The 21,689-nt window shown below is 41.0% G+C and overlaps 2 protein-coding genes across 4 annotated transcripts in view; both read left to right on the top strand.

The window, feature by feature from the left end:
* Positions 1 to 1,169, top strand: part of DNAH12 (dynein axonemal heavy chain 12) — a 247,019-nt gene extending 245,850 nt beyond the window's left edge. The window contains exon 75 of the mRNA XM_045992256.1: positions 919 to 1,169. Within this exon, the coding sequence (XP_045848212.1) occupies positions 919 to 1,109 (191 nt within the window). The 3' untranslated portion in view covers positions 1,110 to 1,169. The remainder of the gene's footprint in view (positions 1 to 918) is intronic.
* Positions 1,170 to 3,055: 1,886 nt separating this feature from the next.
* On the top strand, positions 3,056 to 21,576 carry ASB14 (ankyrin repeat and SOCS box containing 14). Of its 3 annotated transcripts, XM_045991863.1 has the most exons (10): positions 3,056 to 3,177; positions 4,937 to 4,991; position 5,190; positions 5,601 to 5,732; positions 5,829 to 5,987; positions 9,219 to 9,464; positions 11,831 to 12,002; positions 12,473 to 13,016; positions 20,341 to 20,494; positions 21,249 to 21,576. In XM_045991863.1, the coding sequence occupies exons 1-10, from the start codon at positions 3,056 to 3,058 to the stop codon at positions 21,425 to 21,427; spliced, it is 1,764 nt and encodes a 587-aa protein (XP_045847819.1). In that variant the 3' UTR covers positions 21,428 to 21,576. The 3 variants fall into 3 exon arrangements, with proteins under 3 accessions (XP_045847819.1, XP_045847820.1, XP_045847818.1); XM_045991864.1 differs by lacking the exon at positions 9,219 to 9,464; XM_045991862.1 differs by lacking the exon at position 5,190 and having other exon boundaries at positions 4,937 to 4,992; positions 5,598 to 5,732; positions 9,219 to 9,481; positions 11,851 to 12,002.
* The last annotated feature ends 113 nt before the right edge of the window (positions 21,577 to 21,689 follow it).

Genomic DNA, 21,689 nt, shown 5'->3' with positions numbered 1-21,689 from the left:
TTTCCAGAGTCCAGAGCTTCCCATCAATATTTTGATGCTGAAGAGCCTTTGCACACCTCTCAGAAACTCACAGCTGGTGGCTAGAGTCTTCTGGCTACAGGAAACTCCTAGGCCCCAGAGCCATCCAGGTGCCCAAAGGCACAGCTGTTGCAAGGCACAGGGTGTGGAAGCCAACTCTGCTCTCCTGGGAAAGCTACTTGCTCCTTCCTGTCTTCTGCTACCTTTATTTTTCCCCGAGTCTGAACAAATGAGACTCATTCATTTTTTCTTTCTTCTCCAGTGTTTTTGTTCTCCTTTAACTATCAATGGAAACATTTCCAAATCACCCACAATGACCACCTCACAAATTAAGCATTTTCATAGTAACGCAGTTCAATTATAACTCTAAGAAATGCAGCCTTAGTTTACAAAGACTCCTAATATCACATATTGGGCCTTTCAAGGATAATATGTAGGTTCTTTCTGTGAATAGGTAAGAGTTAGTAAGTTTTTCCTAGTAATAACCTGCTGAAAGCAAACAGTAACTTCCACTTCTTCTGATTTATGCATTTCTTGTATTCGGGCTCTAAGCAGCAGTGTTCTCTCTTTTTATGCCCACCTCATTACGTAATGTATTTTATTCCTTCTTCCCTACATTCTCCTCCCTCCCATCACCTCCTGAGTGTTTTTACGCCTGCTAAGTTATCAGGATTCCTGAAAGCTCTCGATTTCTATCCTGTGCGCCAAGAAGCACGCACCACATGAAATCACTTGTCTTGTTCCACAGCCATAATCATATACCCACAGTAAACTAACAATAACATCAAAATGTTCAAATATTATAATCATGATCTTCGCTTTAGTACTAAAATAGTTGTTCTTTTAGTCCCAGGTGCTGCTTTCCCTTTACCAAATGAATGTATTTCTTTCTTTTCCAAGCTATAAAGTCTCAGATTGTGAAATCGAATGCCTACGTCTGTCCCCTCTACAAGACAAGTGAACGTAAAGGAACCCTTTCCACTACGGGACATTCTACTAACTTTGTTATTGCAATGTTGTTGAAGACGGACCAACCCACTCAACACTGGATCAAGCGTGGGGTTGCCTTGCTGTGTCAGTTGGACAACTAGATTGGAAAAACTTAGGAAAATATATGAAAGACATTTAAAAAAATGTGTTATCTTCACATACTTCAAAATATATATATATTATAAAACCAAGTATCTTCATGTCATTCTTTTTTTTTTTTTTTTTTTAAATAGGCTCTATGCCCAGTGTGGAATCCAACACAATGCTTGAACTCACGACCCTGAGATCAAGACCTGAGCTGAGATCAGGAGTTGGATACATAACAGACTGGGCCACCCAGGCACCCCATGTGTCTTTCTTTTAAATGGTCTTTTCACAGTCCTCCTCCCTGATGTACCACTCTTGCTTGACTGGAATATAGCTCTTCTAGAAATCCTGAAGGAAATGTTTCTTTGAAGCATATGAGAAACCTTTGGCCCTTCTATTTATTTGCTGTGTAGGTGAAAAACAGATTTGGGGAGACTGACTGCATAAAACTTAGTATCAGAAAATATGTTTTCACAAGTGTTAAGTCATGTTTTCAGCTTCAGTAATAGTTGACTTTTCACTCACCTACCAGAAGGGATTCTAAATAAGGAAAATATCAAAAACAATCCCAGATCTAAACCCCTTACATCACGCTTTTATAGCATTAGCTCCACTGCTCACAGTATCCCTGTGTGGAGGGAAGTTAACTCAGACAGTGAAGTCTGCATGCAAAAGGCAGTAAGGTGGCTGGGGATGGGCCTACATACCAGTGGTATTGTGCTGCTGGGCATTGCTTTTGTGTTTGATTGGAAATGCCAAGTGTCTCTTTGTTATGTTTAATAGTTAATATTATTTAGCATATATTCATAATGGTAGAGATTAACAATTTTAAAACATCTCAACAAAACAAAACTACAGTCCAAATTTTATTATCTTGTGTGGAATTAATTCCTTCCTTGGAAATCTCTGGATACTTTAGGCTGTAGCTCTCTAACATAGAGGAAATGCAGGTGGGGCTCCCCAGTGACTCAGGATGGGTGGGAGAGACACTTTGATAAATCCATCAGAGAAAATGGCCTCTCCAGTGGAAAACGGATGCTGGTCTGCAGTGGCTGTGTGTATGAGTCTTATCCCTTCACACAGCCAATCCCTTGCAAAAGCATCTTATACCAGGAATAAAATGTTTAGTCCTTTAAATTTGATGAATACAGCAGTGAAGAAAAGAGATCGTGTTTCCAAAGAGAGCTAAACCACATGTTAAAAAAAAAAAAAAAAAAAAACCCAAGGAGAATGTGCCAGACTGTCTTATGATCAGGTATTTATAGTAAAGCTATTAATGGAATGGTCACTACAGGGGAGTGGGGAGCCTAAATATAAATGAAAATTCTGATGTGCTAATCTTTGACAGTGAAAACTTCCATGCTCTCCTGAAGGATATACCAGAAGGTAAAAAGTCTTTGGTATGTGATCAAACCTATTCTATGCTAAAACAGAAATGTGCTCTTAAAACCATTGAGATATTGCCTAATAAAGTACATTATTTTTTACTACCAATATTCCTGGTACAGGTTGTTTTATGAGAGGACATATATTTCTATAACTTTGTTTTTAGTATTTACTGTTATTTTCTGTATAAAGATGTTCTTTGGGGTGAATGCTACAATGACTGAGAAAAAAACCTCCTAAACCAAGACTAAAATAAATCATTATTTTCATAGTCAAAATGGCACTGACCTAATTTTTATATGAAAGGTTATTTTTCCTGAATAGGCTTGAAGGAAATGGCTACTCATGGAAACTTCTAATGTATGTTGAATTTGTGGCTGTTCAGAAAACTTTTAAATTTATGGGGAAAAAATTTAATGAATTTTTTTTCTAAATTTTGCATTTTCTTTACCAATCCTATCAATTTTATAGGGTTCTGAATTTCATTTGTAATTTTAAGTATTTGGTTATCTTCTTTACACAACTGGAAAAATATTTTCAATTCATTCTGCCTTTAAATCTGTCAGCGTTCCACATGGATAATTACACGAGTGATGAAGACACAGATGAGGACTTTGATACCCAGCTCATCATCCAGCAGAGTTTACAGGACATTCACCAGCCGAGGACTACACAGCAGGCATCAGCAGATGAGAGGTAACCGTATTTCACTGGTGATGTAGTATGAGTATTCAACAGCAGAGACTTCTTGTTAGCACAGCTCTAGTGTTGTGATTAAAAACAGGGGAGAGGATCAAAATCCAAGGAACTGTCATTTAAATATCTAGGAGACTTGATGTCTCACCAGCAGACAGAGAAATTTGGAAATAAATCAGAATGTAGGGAGTAAACAGTTGAAGGAGGTTAGCAGCAGCTCTGGCTGAGAACCTACAGGCTGCAAATGAGAAGAAATGCACAAGGATAGGAAAGACTAGAGAATTCTAATGCATCTGGTGTTTGGAGATTCAAAGGGAATGCGTAAATCCAACCAATACATGTAGAAAATTATCCTCAGCCTCAGTGGGGAGATGGGGTAAGGTCCAGTCCTTATTCAAATCAAAAGGAGGAATTATGTAAACCTAAAAAAGACTAACCCTTTCTGAAGGGTGTGTATTCAGAGCCCTGTGATGACAGCACCAGGAAAGGATCCTAACGGGACCTTCCGTGGTGTAAAGGGATGGCCTGGATGTGGACTGAGCACAGCCAGGCATGCCTGCTCAGACTCTCTCTGGCTGACCTGCGGCCTCACCCCCCAGTAGTTACTATTGATTTTCAGGGGTGATAAGCCCTGTTTGCTTAGGTTGGTGACCTCTGTTTGCCAGCTGGACATAAAACTGGATGAATGTGTTTTAACTCTGAGAGATTTTATAATTAAATATAAGGATGTTGAAGTACGCTAAAACTGTAAGGTTTTTTTTTTTTTTTAAAGATTTTATTTATTTATTTGACACACAAGTAGGCAGAGAGGCAGGCAGAGAGAGGAAGGGAAGCAGGCTGCCTGCTGAGCAGAGAGCCTGATGCAGGGCTTGATCCCAGGATCCTGGGATCATGTCCCAAGCCAAAGGCAGAGGCCTCAACCCACTGAACCACCCAGGCACCCCTCCCCGCCCCGTTTTTTCTGAAGTAACAAAGTCATGGACTGATCACTTCATGCCACACTATTTTAAGCATTTCATAAGTAGTGACTCATTTAAATTCTAATTCTTGTTACTGCTCTATGTGTTAAGTCCTATTATCCCCATGTAGAGATGAGGAGACAGGTGAGTGTTGCCCAAGGTCCCAGTGCTAGTAAGTGAGAGGCAGGCATTCTGGCTTCAGAGTCTGTGCTCTTTTACCACACTATTCCTACATGTTTGTGTTACATTTAGGAATAATCTTTAAAGTCATCTTTCAATAAAGTAAAGAAATTGGGCTTCTTAGATTATCTGTTCTATTAACCTTGTGATGAAAAATTTTTATGTTCAGTAATTCAGTCAAGATTTTAGGTTGAAAGGCGTAAGATTTTGATGATTGAAATGTTTCAGAAAAATTAAAATTAACTGTAAATTTAATTTAACTGTAAAATTAACTGCAAATTTCAGTCATTAGACTTGCAAGAGTTATGTGGTAGGTAGGAAGGCTTGCTGACTTGGTCAGGCACTTGAAGGAATGAGGAAACGCTACTTAAGACAGGTGGGATAATGCTGCCGCCCCCCTCACCGCCCCCCTCCCCCAAAGAAGACAGCCATGGGAGAGCAGTTTCCCTGGAATACGGTCAAACTATATTTTGGCACTATTTCCATGCAGCATCAGTAACTGCCTCATCTACGAGTTCATCCTCGGCTAACATCAATTGCCCTTACCCTTTGTGTTTCTGTCAGATGCCTTTGCTTTTCCCTCACTTTGGGTCTTACGTATGTATTTGTTTTCTATGCAGCTTCCATTCCTTCTTGAGTGCTGACTACAAGAAGATACTTGAAACAATAGAGGCAGTTAAGTACTCTTCCTATTCTATCCTCCTGGTACGGTGTGAGGCTGACACAGGCGGCCCGAAGCACGTTCTTCCAGACGCTCCACACTGTGGGGCCCACGGCTGATTGTCCAGAGCCTGTGAGAAAATACCACAGCAGGGGCGCCTGGGTGGCTCAGTGGGTTAAAGCCTCTGCCTTCGGCTCAGGTCATGATCTCAGGGTCTTGGGATCGAGCCCCGCATTGGGCTCTCTGCTCTGCAGGGAGCCTGCTTCCTCCTCTCTCTCTGCCTGCTTGTGATTTCTCTCTGTCAAATAAATAAAATATTAAAAAAAAAAAAAAAAGAAAATACCACAGCACAACTTAGCAAAGCGCTGCTGGGCTCCAAGGCAGACTGAGCTGTTTGTACATGACAGCCCAAGGGGGCGGCCCAGGCCCCGGGGATAGGGAACACTAGGCGGAAGACCTTACTACTTCTTGGTCTCCTGCCCTTCTAATGTGTCTCTCATCAGGCTGGGGCTGGAACTCTGTCAGCTTGTGCACTAACCTCGAGGGTGGAATTCAGAAGCAGCACGGGCTGCCTCGGGTGTTTGTGCCAAATGTGAATCTGTTCCCCTTTGACTTGTTAATAGGTAAGGAAGACGCCTTGTCACACTTGACCAAGCACCATTCTGCTTTTGATGAAGCAGACGGGATAGGCTGGCTTCCTCTGCACAGGGCTGCAGTGCAGTTAAATAAGAACATTTTGCAAATAACCCTGAAAGGTAAACTTCCTTTATAACTCTTCCTGATGCTTCTGAGAAATATATGTAAACCTTATTTTGTATGTTCACCTGTGTGGTGTAATGGATTTATTTCAGCTTCAAAACCTAGCGTGTGGGAGCAAACCACCCACAATGGTGAAACGCCACTCTTTTTGGCTGTCAGCACTTGCCTCTTAGAAAATGCCCGTTTTCTTCTTCTCAATGGCTGCAATCCAAATGCCAAGAATTCTGAAGGCAATTCTCCTCTTCTTACAGGTAAATTAATACCTTGTCTCCGGAAAACAGTCTGTGATTCTGAGTGTCCTCCATGCCCACAGGTTTCAAAGTCAAAAAATTTTTTTTTAGTTTTTATTTTAATTCCATTGAATATACAGTGCTATATTATACAGTGAACAATACAGTGATTCAACACCTCCATACATCACCTGGTGCTCATACAACAAGCACCTTCCTTAATCCCCATCACCTGTGTAATTCATGCCCCCCTACCCCCCTCACCCCCCTGTAACCATCTGTGTGTTCTCTATAGTGAAGAGTTCATTTCTTCATTTACCTCTTTCTCTCTCCTTCGCTCCAACTTTGCTCGTATTGTTTCTTAAATTCCACGTATGCATGAAATCATATGGTACTTGTCTTTCCCTAATTCCACTTAGCATAGTTCTCTCTAGTTCCATCCATGTCCTTGCAAATGGAAAGGCAGCTTTTCATGCATGGTTGCAGGGCTGGCATTCTGGTCCCAGCTGACCAGACATGGGTTCCTGACCCTCAGGAAGCTTTCTGTAGACTGGCCCACAGGGTGGCCCAAGGCAAACTCCATGCTGATGAGCTGATCATTCTGCATGGTGACTTCACCAGTGAATTCAGGGTAAGAAACACAAGAGGTGAGCCAAGTAGGAAGAGGCAGCCGATAGCAGATTGAATACTAATGGCTGATTTTGCTCCCTCTTGAGTCTTCATTAAAATTATAGTAGAGAAATTGTTTTAAAGAAGTAAGATACAAAAGAGAGAGAACAGGAGAGGAGACAACAGCAACATAGTTTGTTAAAACCTGGAGAGCAGGTGGATAAATAGTCAGTGACAAGAAAGCCGAATCTTAACTTGCTCTTGGAGAAAGCGATACAGTTATATCAAAAGGCCCGGAAGTTGTTGGCGGTAGTTACCTCCTGGAGCCGGGGTGAAGGACAGGCAGCTAACCTAGCAGGACTGCTGGAACACTATTAAGGAATAAGTAGCCAGAGCTACAGATCCCTGCTTCCACCTCACCTGAATTCTGGAGGTTTTTTTCTCTGGTGGTTTAAACAGAGGCTCTCCGGACTGGGGGGGATACTTGGCAATGGTGGGGGCACCAGACTGAAAACACCGGAGAAATTAAGTAAACACAGGCTGAGACCTCTCAGCCCTTCCTTCCACCAGGATTCTAGAAGCTGGCAGCCAGAACTCTACCCTCCAAGAGGAGGCTTCTCTGGGGAATTTGATATACCCAAAAAGAAAGAATTAAAGAAAAAATTATAATTGAGGGCTCCCTAACAAATGGCCCAGGCACATCAACACACAGGAACACAGCCCAAGAGCCACTCCCAATGTTTAGGATCCCCAGTCAATGTTTTAGTCCCCAACTCTCCAATCACAAGCAGACTAATAAGGATTATCTGAGCAAAATCTTCGAGATAAGCAACTTGGAGGAGACAGACTAGGGAAAGTAAAATGTAGGGAGGAAATTACGATGAAGTTAGAGAAATTAGTGAAAGGTAATGAAATAACAGGACATCCCAAAAGAACAAAACAACAAAAATGCTCTTGAAAATTAAAAATGGGAAGAGCAGTATAAAACTCAAAACAAATGCTGGGAGATAAAATTTAGGAAAACTTCCAGAAGATAAGAAATGAAAATAGGAAAGAGAAAGAGAGGAGCAACATGTGAATCTCAGAAATGCTAGAAAGAGAAGACAAGATGGAGGTCCTATATCATCAATGAATAAGTCAAGAAAATCACTTCCTTAAACAGAGGACATGAGTTTCCAGAATGAAAGTGCACACTAATGTCAGCTCAGTAAGTGAAGAAAGACCCAACACCCTTGGCACTCTGTATTTCTAGCCCTAAATAAAGCACTTTCCAGGGCACATTTATAAATGGTTATGAACAGAATTCACAGATTCAACATCTGGCACCTAGCAAGCTTCCTCACACACAGTGGGTACCAATAACTAGCAAATGGACAGGGAGATGGATACATATTTTTTTTTAAGATTTGAGAGAGAGGGAGAGAACACACGCATGAGTGAGGGGGGCAGAGGGAGAGAGAGAAGTTCAAGCAGACTCCAAGCTGAACATGGAACAAGATGTGGGGCTTGATCCCCAGATCCTGAGATCATGACCTGAACCGAAACCAGGAGTCAGTTTTAGAATCTTGAAGGACTAGAAGATTATCATCCAAATGTGAATGGTAACAGCATAAATTCAGAAAAGCCAGTTAGAAAATTTTTTTTTAATATTTTATTCATTTATTTGACAGGGAGAGATCACAAGTAGGCAGAGAGGGGAAGCAGGCTCCCCGCTGAGCAGAGAGCCTGATGCGGGGCTCGATCCCAGGACCCCATGACCTGAGACAAAGTCAGAGGCTTAACCCCCTGAGCCACCCAGGTGCCCCTAGAAGATTTTAACAAAACATGTGATTAAAAATAATTTCCTGGGGCATCTAGGTCACTCAGTAGGTTAAGCAATGATTCTTGATTTCATATCAGGTCATGAGATTGAGCCCCAAGTCAGGCTGTGTGCTGAGCATGGAGCCTGCTTGGGACTCTCTCCCCTGCTCTCTGCCCCTCTGTTCATGCACATGCTCTCTCTCCCTAAAAAAAGTAAAAAATGGGGCGCCTGGGTGGCTCAGTGGATTAAGCCACTGCCTTCGGCTCGGGTCATGATCTCAGGGTCCTGGGATCGAGCCCCGCATCGGGCTCTCTGCTCCGCAGGGAGCCTGCTTCCTCCTCTCTCTCTGCCTGCCTCTCTGCCTACTTGTGATCTCTCTCTCTGTCAAATAAAAAAAATAAAAAAAAAAATCTTAAAAAAAAAAAAATTCTCTCTCTCTGCCCTTACCTCAACTCATATGCACTCTCTCTAAAAAAAAAAAAGTAAAAAATAATTTCCTAATTATTGCTGGTTTTGTTTTAAAGCACTTAAAAACATTTCTAGGACTCTATTGGGTAGAAATGATAAATGAAAAATATATATGTTTATGTTTATTAGTCACATGAGCAGGCAATAATTGTTCATGGCTTACAGAAAACCCCATAGATTATCGATGTAAAACACTTATTAATATTATTGGATATAAGCCTTATTTTATAATCTGTTTCCTAAACACGAAATACTTGCACATGGGAGTAGGTGGGAAGAGCTCCTTATGAAGCCTGAGCGACACTGGACTAATAAGATACTCTGACCATAATTTCCTAGTGAACATGATGCCTATTTCACCTCTAATTTCCCAGCTGTCCTACACAACTCCTATGAGATGGCCGCCTTGCTCATCAGCTATGGGGCAGACGTGAATCTGCGTTGTACCAACGAGAGGACAGCTCTCCACGAAGCAGCCAAACTGGGCAGGCAGGACATAGTGAAGCTCATGTTGGTTTCAGGGGCACACCCTGACCCACAGAGCTCCTATGGATTCACTCCTCTCGCTCTTGCTGCCCAAAGTGGACACACTGAAATCATGGAAATGTTACTGCAGAAAGGCAAGATTTTCTATACGGTCAGCACACCCCCAAGGGGTAATATGATGCAAGGGTCCTCCTTTTCATGGAGATCTTCAGCATAATAAAAGTTAACATTTTATTTAAGCCTAACATAAGTATTTGATGAAAGCATGTGTTAATATTGGCTACTAAAAAACCTAAAATAGAGATTGAATATCTGTCCTGCAATGTGAAGTAGTTTCCGTAAGATTACTAGGATGCAGGTTACTCTTTTACATAATGTTCCCCAACCATGCTGGGTTTTTTTGTTTAATTTTTTATGTGTTGTCCTTTTCTAGGGTCACAGATCCACATCACCCCCTACATGTTGTCTCTGCTAAGCTAAGTCAAGGGCAGTCCAGTGTGTTATCAGATGTTTCTATTATTAGGAATTGTTTCCTGGTGGCTTCTCTCTGGGTCCCAGTTCTCTCTCCGGTAATAACCACAACTGAGATAAGGGGAAGGCAACTTAGATTTATTGAGTACTTTCTAAGAACAGCTGTTAAGCTACCTATGGTGCTTCATATGACCTTCTAAAACCCCATGAAGTAGGCTCTGTCCTCATTCTACACTTAAGGAACAGGACTAGGGATGATACCAGTGGGAGGACTTCCCTTTATATACACCTTCCCCTGCCACCAATTCGAGATCCTAGTTAAACTGGCAGAGACCTTGACTCAGAAAACTTTGGCATTTGTCGTCTTTGAGGAGACCCTACTGATGAAGCAATGAAGGATTAAGAGCTTTTTGCCAAAGATGCAAATCTTTACCAAGATTTAATGAAGTCACAATATTAGATTTACCTTCTTTATTCTCCTTTCTGTTTGTGTCCAGAAGCCTTATTTCTTCCTTTAACAATATATGGTCCTGCTCTCCAGTATTCTAGACTTCAGGGGCTCTTGTTTTTAAGAATAACTTTCTGCTTTTTTAGACTTACTTGGAACTCTCCCATCATAGAGGGGAAGCTGTTATAGTTTTTGATCAGTGGCCATAAGACATTGTAAGTAAGATGTTTTAAATGAGGATTTTCAGAGATGTCTAAAGTCATGTAAACACTGGATCCTTCATCCACAAAAAAGGAGCCATCTTTTGTGTAGATCACTGATTAAAATATAAAGAGGAGAGGCACCAGATTTTAAATCCTTAACTCTTAAAAGAAACCAGCATCAGTTGACCTCAGTGAGCTATTTCCCTGAGGTAACTCCCTTATGAAGTAATTTGCACCAAGCGACACAGCAAGGAAATGGCAGAGCCGAGACTAGAACCCACATCTGCCTCATTCTGAGCCCCAGTACTTTATCACCCTGCATTACTAGGGTGGCAACATAGCATCACGGAAACGGGCCCTGGGTCTGGCCCATTGCTTGTGAATCCTGACTACCTTGTTTACCAGCTGTGCATCTCTAGGGAAGTCACTTAACCTCCATGAACCTCAGTTTTTTCATCTTTAAAATGGAAATACTAACATCTACTTATTAGGGTTGATGTGAAGTTTAGAAATGATGCACATAAGGAACCTGTCCATAGTGAGCACTCTCCATGAAGGCTTATTAGACCTTTCTTCATGCATTCTAGGAATGGGATTCTTGGCAGCCACCATGTTGTGATGACTGTGGAGTCTCTTCTAATTTAAAGCCACGACCTCTGTAAATGTGCCCAGGAGGATTCTCCCCTTGCTCTTTGTCCATTCAAAGGCTGCTCTTTCTTCAAAACCCATTTTACTGAGAGGCTTTCTGCAACTGACCCAAAACATCTTTCTCCTTCCTTCACCATCCAATTCCCCCTCAAAGTCTGGAACTAAGAACTTTTAGAGGACATTTTGCCTGCTTATACTCTTACCATCCACACCATCACATGACCCTCAGTGTCCTATGGGCACTACAATGTATCCTTTTAACTCAACTACTCAACTGTGGTGTATCTTGCTATGAACAGCCCGCCACAGAACAAATGTCATTTTCCACCGTGACGTCAACAGACGGCCTGGTGCTACCATCCAACAGGGTTGGGGTACCATCCTATATATAAGTATGGGGTAAGTGGGCTTTTATGGGTGGGTCTGGAAATAAAATCACCCTTTATAAAATTACTTCTGGAATTTTCGAGTTCCAAATAAACACCTTATAAAATTCCTCTGAAAGCCAAACTACTCATAAGTTAGAGACTATTTGTACCACTTCTTCCTTCCCCAACTGCATTATAAACTGACTGAGAGCAGGAGGTACGTTTTTTATTTCTTTAATTCATAGTGCTTTGCTCAGGTGGCTCCTTTCTAACTGCTTTCTGGTCATGCTGATATATTCAGAATGCATAAGCAATACAGTGGAAAAAGACTTTTTGCATAAAAAGACTCTTCTTCCTTTTAGGAGCTAATGCTCTTGGTCAGGCCTCGGACTCTTCTTCCATCTTACTTGAAGCTGCTAGTGGAGGAAATCCAGACTCGGTGACTCTTCTACTCGAGCATGGAGCTGATGCCAACATCCCTAAGAATTCAGGCCACCTGCCCATTCATGTGGCAGCTGACAGAGGCCACTTGTTGTAAGTTCAATTACGTTACTGCCACTAGAAATAGTAAGAGCTATGGGGGGAGGGAGGTTCCGGAGAAGCTTCTGGGAACTTTGTATTACTTCATCTCTGATCCTGTAATTCCAACATCCCTTTTAAAGGTAGGAAGCTCTCAATCAGTGAGAAAGTGGTGAAGACAGGTATCCTCTGTAGCCACAAAAGGGACATAAAACTATTTTATTATCAGGTCCTTGGGCAATATGGGGAACCCCAGGTTTCAGTGACTAGAGTAATTCTGAGTTTTATATAGAGACAGTAGTTTCATTTAACTTTACTAAGTTTCTGAGCTCTTGGCTGCAGGGATTATGCACTTTTTGGCTGGGGGGTTCCTAATGTCACCTGATACTAATACCATCTGGTACTAGTATAAAACCATTGTAAACAGGTTAATGCTGCATCTTAACGAAACAATTTTTTAAATGCACTTTGAAATTCTTTCTCAGAGCCCTAAAGATTTTGGTTCCAGTGACGGATCTTGCCGCCATTAAGCAGAGTGGCATCAGTCCCGTGCACTGCGCAGCAGCAGGAGCACACCCCGAATGCCTGCAACTCCTCATCCAGGAGGGATTTGATGTAAACTTCATGCTGGATCAGAGAATTCGCAAACACTATGATGACCACAGGAAGTCAGCTTTGTATTTTGCTGTATCAAATGGTGACCTCTCTTCAGTTAAGCTACTTCTGAGTGCTGGAGCTCTGCCTAATCAAGACCCAGTTAACTGCCTCCAGATAGCCCTGCGGATGGGCAACTATGAGCTGATAAGTCTGCTGCTCCGGCATGGGGCCAATGTCAATTATTTCTGCAGAGTCAACCCTTTACATTTCCCATCAGCACTGCAGTACACACTGAAAGATGAAGTCATGCTCAGGATGCTACTGAATTACGGGTATAACACAGAGCGATGCTTTGATTGTCCTCATGGAGACAAAGTTCATCCTTGCTATACTTTTGAAGGCTGGACATCTACAGTTATCAAAGATACTATGGTAAGTGCACAACTTATATAGTCATTATTGGTGGCCCTGAACTACAGCAACAGATAAGGCTCTACCTGTTCTCTCCAGAAGTTCGTAGTTGAAAAGATTTCCATGTGATAAATACATGTAAAGGGGACATGATAGTAGATGTAAAAGGTACAGAATCCATTCCGAGGGAAAAGTGATTTAACTTTACCTGGGGGAATTTCACAAATGAAGTAGCACAGCATCTGAGTAATGTTTTGAAGGAGGAATGCAGTCTAATGAACTAAGTACACTTTTTTTTTTTTTTTTTTTTGAAGTGGTGAGTAACCTAGCTAAAATGTTCCTGGGGTATGAAATCCAAACCCCTCTGTTCTTCACTATCTCTTTTGGCTCCAAAATTTGATTATATAGGTCTCTTTGGTCACTTTTCTTTTTTTTAATATTTATTTGGGAGAGAGAGCACGAGTAGGGGGAGGGGCAGAGAGAGAAGCAGACTCCCCACTGAGCTGGGAGACCATCGTGAAGCTCAGTCCCAGGGCCCTGAGATCATGACATGAGCCGAAAGCTGATGCTCAACTGACTGAGCCACCTAAGCACCCCTCTCGTTGTGGGTTTGATTTGTATTTCCCTGATGCCGAGTGATGTTGAGCATTTTTTCATGTGTCTCTTAGCCAAATGGATGTTGTCTTTGGAGAAATGTTTGTTCATGTCTTCTGCCCATTTCTTGCTTGGATTATTTGTTTTTAGGATGTTGAGTTTGATCAGTTCTTTATAGATTTTGGATACTAGCCCTTTATCTGATAAGACATTTGCAAATATCTTCTTCTGTAGGTTTTTTGGTTTTGTCAACTGTTTACTTTGTTGTGAAAAAGCTTATTATCTTGATGAAGTACCAATTGGTTCATTTTTGCCTTTCTTTCCCTTGCCATTAGACATGTGTCTAGCAAGAACTTGCTGTGGCCAGGTTCACAGAGGTTGCTACCTGTGTTCTCTAGCATTTTGATGGCTTCCTGTCTTACATTTAGGTCTTTCATCCATTTGAGTCTATTTTTGTGGTCCAGTTTCATTCTTCTGCATGTGGCTGTCCAATTTTCCCAACACCATTTGTCGAAAAGACTGTCTTTTTTCCATTGGATATTCTTTCCTGCTTTGCCAAAGATTAGCTGACCACAGAGTTGAGGGCCCATTTCTGGGTTCTCTATTCTGTTCCACTGATCTCTGTGTCTATTTTTGTGCCAGTACCATTCTGTCTTGATGATTACAGTTTTGTAATAGAGCCTGAAGTCTGGAATTGTGATGCCACCAACTTAAGTTTTCTTTTTCTACATTACTTTTGCTATTTGGGGTCTTCTCTGGTTCCATATAAATTTTAGGATTATTTGTTCCAGCTCTGTGAAAAAAGTTGATGGTATTTTAATAGGGATTGCTTTGAATATATATATTGTTCTAGGTAGCATAGACATTTTAACAAATATTTGTTCTTCTAAGCCATGAGCATGGAATGTTTTTCCATTTCCTTGTGTATTCCTTGGTTTCTTTCATGGGTATTCTATAGTTTTCTGAGCACAGATCCTTTGCCTCTTTGGTTAGGTTTATTCCTAGGTATCTTATGGTTTTGGTGTGATTGTAAATGGGATTGACTCCTTAAATTCTTTCTTCTGTCTCACTGTTAGTATATAGGAATGCAACTGATTTCTGTGCATTGATTTTTATATCCTACCACTATGCTAAATTCCTGTATGAGTTCTAGAAATATGGGGTGGAGTCTTTTAGGTTTTCCACATAGAGTATCATATCATCTGCAAAGAGTGAGAGTTTGACTTCTTTGCCAATTCAGATGCCTTTTGTTTCTTCTTGTCTGATTGCTGAGGCTGGGACTTCTAGTACTATGTTGAACAACAGTGGTGACAGTGGACATCCCTGCCATGTTCCTGACCTTAGGGAGAAAGCTCTGTTTTTCTCCACTGAGAATGATTATTGCTGTGGCCTTTTCGTATATGGCTTTTATGATATTGAGTTATGTTCCCTCTATCCCTGCACTGTGAAGAGTTTTAATCAAGAAAGGATGTTGTACTTTGTCAGATGCTTTTTCTGCATCTATTGAAATACATGATTCTTGTGCTTTCTTTTTACTAATGTAGTGTATCACATTGATTTGCAGACGTTGAACCACCTTTGCAGCCCAGGAATAAATCCCACTTGGTCGTAGTGAATAATTCTTTAAATGAATTGTTGGATCCTATTGGCTAGTATCTTGGTGAGAATTTTTGCATCCATGTTCATCTGGGATATTGGTCTGTAATTCTCCTTTGTGGTGGGGTCTTTGTCTGGTTTTGGGATCAAGGTAATGCTGCTGTCACAGAAAGAGTTAGGATGTTTTCCTTCCATTTTTTTTTTAAATCAGTTTCAGGAGAATAGGTATTAATTCTTCTTTAATTTTTGGTAGAATTCCCCCCAGGAAGCCATCTGCCCTGGGCTCTTGTTGGGAGATTTTTTTTTTAAGATTTTATTTATTTATTTGACAGACAGAGATCACAAGTAGGCAGAGAGAGAGAGGAAGCAGGCTCCCTGCTGAGCAGAGAGCCGGATGTGAGGCTCGATCCCAGGACCCTGAGATCATGACCTGAGCCGAAGGCAGAGGCTTTAACCCACTGAGCCACCCAGGCGCCCCTGTTGGGAGATTTTTGATTACTGCTTCAATTTCCTTGCTTGGTATGGGTCTTTTTTGGGTTTTCTATTTCTTCCTGTTTCAGTTTTGGTAGCTTATATGTCTCTAGAAATGCATCAATTTTTTTCCAGATTGCCTAATTTGATGGCATAAAATTGCTCATAATATGTTATCATTATATTTCTTCAGTGTTGGACGTGATCTCTCCTCTTTCATTTATGATTCTATTTATTTGGGTCTCTGCTCTTTTCTTTTTGGTAACTCTGTCCAGAGGTTTGTGAACCTTATTAATTCTTTCAAGGAACTAGTTTTGTTCCTAGTTTTGTGGTTCTGCTCTACTGTTTCTATTTCTATATTCTACTGGTTTCTATTTCATTGATTTCTGCTCTAATCTCTCTTTTTTTAAGATTTTATTTATTTGACAGAGATCACAAGTGGGCAGAGAGGCAGGCGTGGGGTGGGGGGAAGGAGTCAGGCTCCCTGCCCTCCCTGCCAAGCAGAGAGCCGGATGCGGGGCTCAATCCCAGGACCCTGGGATCATGACCCGAGCTGAAGGCAGAGGCTTAACCTACTGAGCCACCCAGACACCCCGATTTCTGCTCTAATCTTTATGAATTATCTTCTCCTGCTGGGTTTAGGCTTTATATGCTGTTCTATGTCCAGTTCCTTTAGGTGTAGGAGTAGTTAATATATTGGAGAACTTTCTTATTTCTTTTTTAAAGATTTTATGTATTTATTTGACAGAAAGAGACACAGTGAGAGAGGGAACAAAAGCAGGGAGAGTGGGAGAGGGAGACGCAGGCTTCCTGCCAAACGGGGAACCCAGTGTGGGGTTCGATCCCAGGACCCTGGGATCATGATCTGAAACAAAGGCAGATGCTCAACAACTGAGTCACCCAGGTGCTGCATCCTTTCTTGTTTCTTGAGAAAGGCTTGTATTGCTATATACTTCTCTCTTAGGACCACCTTTGCTGCATCCCAAAGGTTTTGAACAGTTGTTTTCATTTTCATTTGTTTCCATGAATTTTTTAAATTCTTAATTTCCTGGTTGACCCATCCATTCTTTAGTAGTATGCTCTTTAGTCTCTATGTATTTGAATTCTTTTTTTAAAAAAATACTTTTTTTTACTTAGTTTCCAGAGAGAGAGAGAGCATGCATGCATAAGTGCCCAAGCAGGGGGAATGGCAGGCAGAGGGAAAAGCAGGCTTCTCACTGAGCAAGCAATCATGACCTGAGCCTAAGGCAGATGCTTAACTTACTGAACCACCCACGCGTCCCTGTATTTAAGTTCTTTCCAAATTTCTTCTTGTAATTGAGTTCCAGTTCCAAAGCACTGTGGTCCAAAAATATGCAGGGAATAATCCCAGTCTTTTGGAACTAGTTGAGACCTGATTTGTGACCCAGTATGTGATCTATTCTGGAGAATGTTCCATGTGCCCTCAAGAAGAATATGTATTCTGTTGCTTTAGGATGGAATGCTCTGAATATATCTGTGAAGTCCATCTAGTCCAGTATGTCATTCAAAGTTCTCGTTTCCTTGTTCATCTTCTGCTTAGATGATCTGTTCACTGCAGTGAGTGAGGTGTTTAAGTCCCCTGATATTACTATATTATTAGCAATGTGTTTAATTTTGTTATTAATTGGTTTATATAATTGGCTGCTTTCATGTTAGAAGCATAAATATTTACAATTGTCAGATCTTGCTTGATAGACCCTTTAATTATGATATAGTGTCCTTCCTCATCTCTTATTACAGTTTAAAGGTTCAAAACCTAATTTGTTGGGGCGCCTGCGTGGCTCAGTGGGTTAAAACCTAATTTGTCTGATAAAAGGATTGCTACCCCAGGTTTCTTTTGATGTCCATTAGCATGATCAGTGGTTTTCCACCCCCTCACTTTCAATCTGGGGGTGTCTTTGGGTCTAAAATGAGTCTCCTGCAGACAGCATATCAATGGGTCTTGCTTTTTTATCCAATCTGATACCCTGTTTCTTTTGATTGGGGTCATTTAGCCCATTTACATTTGGGTTAACTATTGAAGGATGAATGTGGTGCTGTTGTATTACTCATAAAGTCTCTGTTTCTGTGTCTTGTCCTTGTTCCTTTCTGGTCTATGTTACTTTTGGGCTCTCTTTTCGCTTAAAGGATCCTGTTTAATATTCTTTGCAGGGCAAGTTGAGTGATCACAATTCTTTTAGTTTCTGTCCTGGGAGCTTTTTATCTCTCCTATTTTGAATGACATCTAGTCTGATAAAATATTCTTGGCTGCGTATTTTTCTCCTTTAGCACCCTGAATATATCATGCCAGTCCTTTCTGGCCTGCCAAGTCTGTGGCTAGGTCTGCTGTCAGTCTAATGTTTGTAGCCTTGTAGGTTACAGGCCTCTTGTTCTGAACTGCTTTCAGGATTTTCTCTTTATCTCTGAGATTTGCAAGTTTCACTCATATTTCGGGGTGTTGACCGATTTTTACTGATTTTGAGGGATGTGTTCTCTGTGCATCCTGGACTTGAATATCTGTTTCCTTCCCCAGATTAGGAAAGTTCTCTGCTAGAACTTGCTCCAGTATACCTTCTGTACCCTGCCCCCTCTTCTTCAAGAATCCCAATTATTTTAATACTGTTTTGCTTTATGGTATCACTTATCTCTCAAATTCTCCCCCTTGTGACCCAGTAGTTATCTTTTTCACAGCTTCTTTATTCTCCATCATTTTGTCCTCTATATCACTAATTCTCTTTTCTGTCTCATTTATCCTAGCAGTTAGAGCCTCCATTTTATTTTATTTTATTTATTTATTTGACAGACAGAGATCACAAGTAGGCAGAGAGGCAGGCAGAGAAAGAGGAGGAAGCAGGCTCCCCACTGAGCAGAGAGCCCGATGTGGGGTAGAGCCTCCATTTTTTATTGCATCTTATTAATAGCATTTTGATGATGACTTGATTAGATTTTAGTTCTTTTATTTCTCCAAAAAGGGATTCTCTGGTGTCTTCTATGCTTTTTTTCAAGCCCAGCTAGTATTCTTATAGTCGTTTTTCTCAACTCTAGTTCCAACATCTTACTTCTGTCCCTACTGATTAGGATCCTGGCAGTCAGTACTGCCTCTTGTTCTTTTTTTTTTTTTTTTTGAGGTGAGTTTTTCTGTCTTGTCATTCTTGCAGAAAGTGGTCACTTTTCTATTTGTAGAGTTGCTGTTGTTTTCTTGTGTCTCTGGTTGAGTTCACAGGTGTTCGGAATTATTTGATACTTGTCTAATTGAATTCTGGGACCAGTCAAAACTAAGGTCCCCTACTCCTCCACCATCTTGGACTCAATCACCTCCTTCTTCTTGAGACATTTTCCTCCTGGCTTTCATCACACCAGTCTCCTATTTCCCCCCACCGGGTCACTTCTATTTCCAACGAGCGCACACCCCCAGCTTTTCAGAAAAGCTGCCACTTTTCAGGTTTCAAGTGTTAGCTCCTCAAAGAGGCCCTTCCTTTCCTGTCCACCTTATCTAAGTTGTCATCCATGATCTTATTATGCTGCCCATTTCTTTTATAGCACTTACCACTTTCTGAAATTATCTTTTTAACATTTTTGATTATGTGTCTCCTCCACAAATACATCCGTGTAAGCTCCTGCTCACCACTTTCCTCAGCATAGAGATCTGTGCTTTGTACACAGTAGATGCAGTAGAAGTACCCGAGTTCATATTAAAATCAAAACTAAACTAAAACAGTAAAATGGCAAAAAGCACTTTGAATGAATTCTGAAAAGTGAAAGGCAACATATTGTTTTTAGGTTATAATTAATGTAGGAGATGGCATTTAGGTATATATCGTATTGCATTATTTCCTTTTTATTTTGTATTATTTGACTTCTTACATGGGCACCTTGCTAGAAGTGTATAAATTACCTACAGAGAGAAACCATCTGAACCTTCAGGCATGAGGAATAGGTGATGAATGAGAGAAAACCCAAAATGAGAGTGGCTTTAATAAGATGGCTCATTCCCTGCTCATAAAAGTAAAGGCCAGAGATCAACAGCCTCCTGACTGGACAGCTCCATGGTCAGAAGAAAAACTTGCATCCACACTCCAGCCAGCCAGGAGGCGGGCAGGAAGCAGCAGCACCCACCTTACTCTTCTTTAAGTGCATTCTGGGGGTTGCTCGCACTTTCACTCTCATCCCACTGGCTAGAATTTAGGTGGCCATGTCTAGGTGCAAGGAAGCTGGAAAGATAATCTTTATTCCAGATAGCCATGAAGCCCACCAAAAGGGACAACAGGTATTAGGTAACTATCTCTTTCACACCCTGTACATCTTACATAGGTTAGAAGATACAGTAGTAAGTATTTTTCCAACTCTTAGAGCTAAGAAATAATTTCCTTGGGGCACCTGGGTGGCTCAGTTAAGCAGCCAACTTTTGATTTCAGCTTAGGTCATGATCAAGATCAGGTCCTGGGATCAAGCCCCACATCACACTCTGTGCTCAGTGGGGATTCTGCTTAAGGATTCTCTCTCTCCCCCACTCTGTCTCCCCCACCACCACCAAATAAATAAATCTTAAAAAATAATTTCCTTGTTCAGTGCCTTAGTTTATAAATGAGGGACTTGAGACCTTGGTCCCTGTGAGTTTAGTGCTCTAAACCCCATTGATACTTAAGTTTTCATTTACTTTCATAGCTCCAATTTTCTTCCTCAGTTTTGTGAAGTAATAACATTGTCATGGCTGCAACATCTCTCTGGGAAGGTTGTTCGAGTGATGCTTGATTATGTTGATCAAGTTCGAATCTGTTCAAAGTTGAAAGCTGTGCTCCAAAAACAGGGGCTCTGGTCTGAAATCCATTTTATCTTGAGTAAGTATCCTTCTTTCTTGTAGAAGATTCTTACCAAAAATACTACTTGGTATTTACATTCTTATTTGCTTTGTAGAACATTCTTTTCTATAAGAGCTTAAAAACTTTCCCTAAACCAAGGAAAATACTATTCCTATCTAGAAAGTTACTATTTGTAACTTAATTTGTACTTATTACCATTTCCCAGTAGATAAACTCTGTTAGGTAATCACATATTATATGGTAGATGACACCTTTCCCCTAATCATATAGAACATTGTAGATATGTAGATATGACTTAGAAGCTATGAGATAGCAATGAAAACAGGGATGAGAAAAAGTAAAACCGAAGCCTGAAGAGAGTATCAAATCACCCTTCATAGCACATTCTTTCACAGTAGCACATCAATCAAGAGGAATTTCTTTTTATCTAGTTTCCACACAGGGTGGTGATTTTTAGTTCTTAGCCTGACCCTAAGGGACAGGGCAAGGCCAGGGGTGAGGAGTGGTTAATACATGTAGATTTAAGGACTTCAGGTCCACAACTGATGCCAGTCTTTGGACTCTTAGCTTGGCGTGGTTTTGAAATCACGTCTACAGGAAGGACTGCAAGGAGAAGGGAAGATTGTTTCCCTATTAACTTCTCCATTTAGACACCACAAATGTAAATTTGGGTGGCTTACGTTTAACACACATTTGCTGACTAAACCTTAAGATCACTAAAAAACGAAACAATTCTTTTTCCTTCAGATAATGTGTGTTTCTCTTGCTTTAGCAAACCCACGGCCCCTCAGACATCTGTGCCGCCTGACGATCCGACATTGTATGGGGCGCTTACGCCTGCGCTGCCCGGTCTTCATGTCCTTCCTTCCGTTACCAAACCGTCTCAAAGCATATGTCCTTTACAAAGAATATGACCTTTATGGACAAGGGATTTTCACAGGAACCTGGTAGTCAAACCATTCTGGATGAAAAGGTATAATTCCATAAGCTGTATTTCTTAAAAGTTTGACTTGTTACATATGATTCATTATTTCTCACTTTACCAAGCAACTAAAATCTCAATGCGGTTTACATTGTTTCTTAATATTGATATTACTATTCTTTCTTAATATCCTTAACATTGCTTCTCAGGGAGGCTGACTGGCTTAGTTAAGTGTCCGACTCTTGATCCCAGCTCAGGTCTTGATCTCAGGATCATGAGTTCAAGTCCCAA

Source organism: Meles meles, chromosome 20 (genome assembly GCF_922984935.1).
Source record: "Meles meles chromosome 20, mMelMel3.1 paternal haplotype, whole genome shotgun sequence".
Taxonomy (NCBI): Eukaryota; Metazoa; Chordata; class Mammalia; order Carnivora; family Mustelidae; genus Meles; species Meles meles.
Note: the sequence above shows the minus strand (reverse complement) of the source record. Positions and strands in the feature narration are given on the sequence as shown.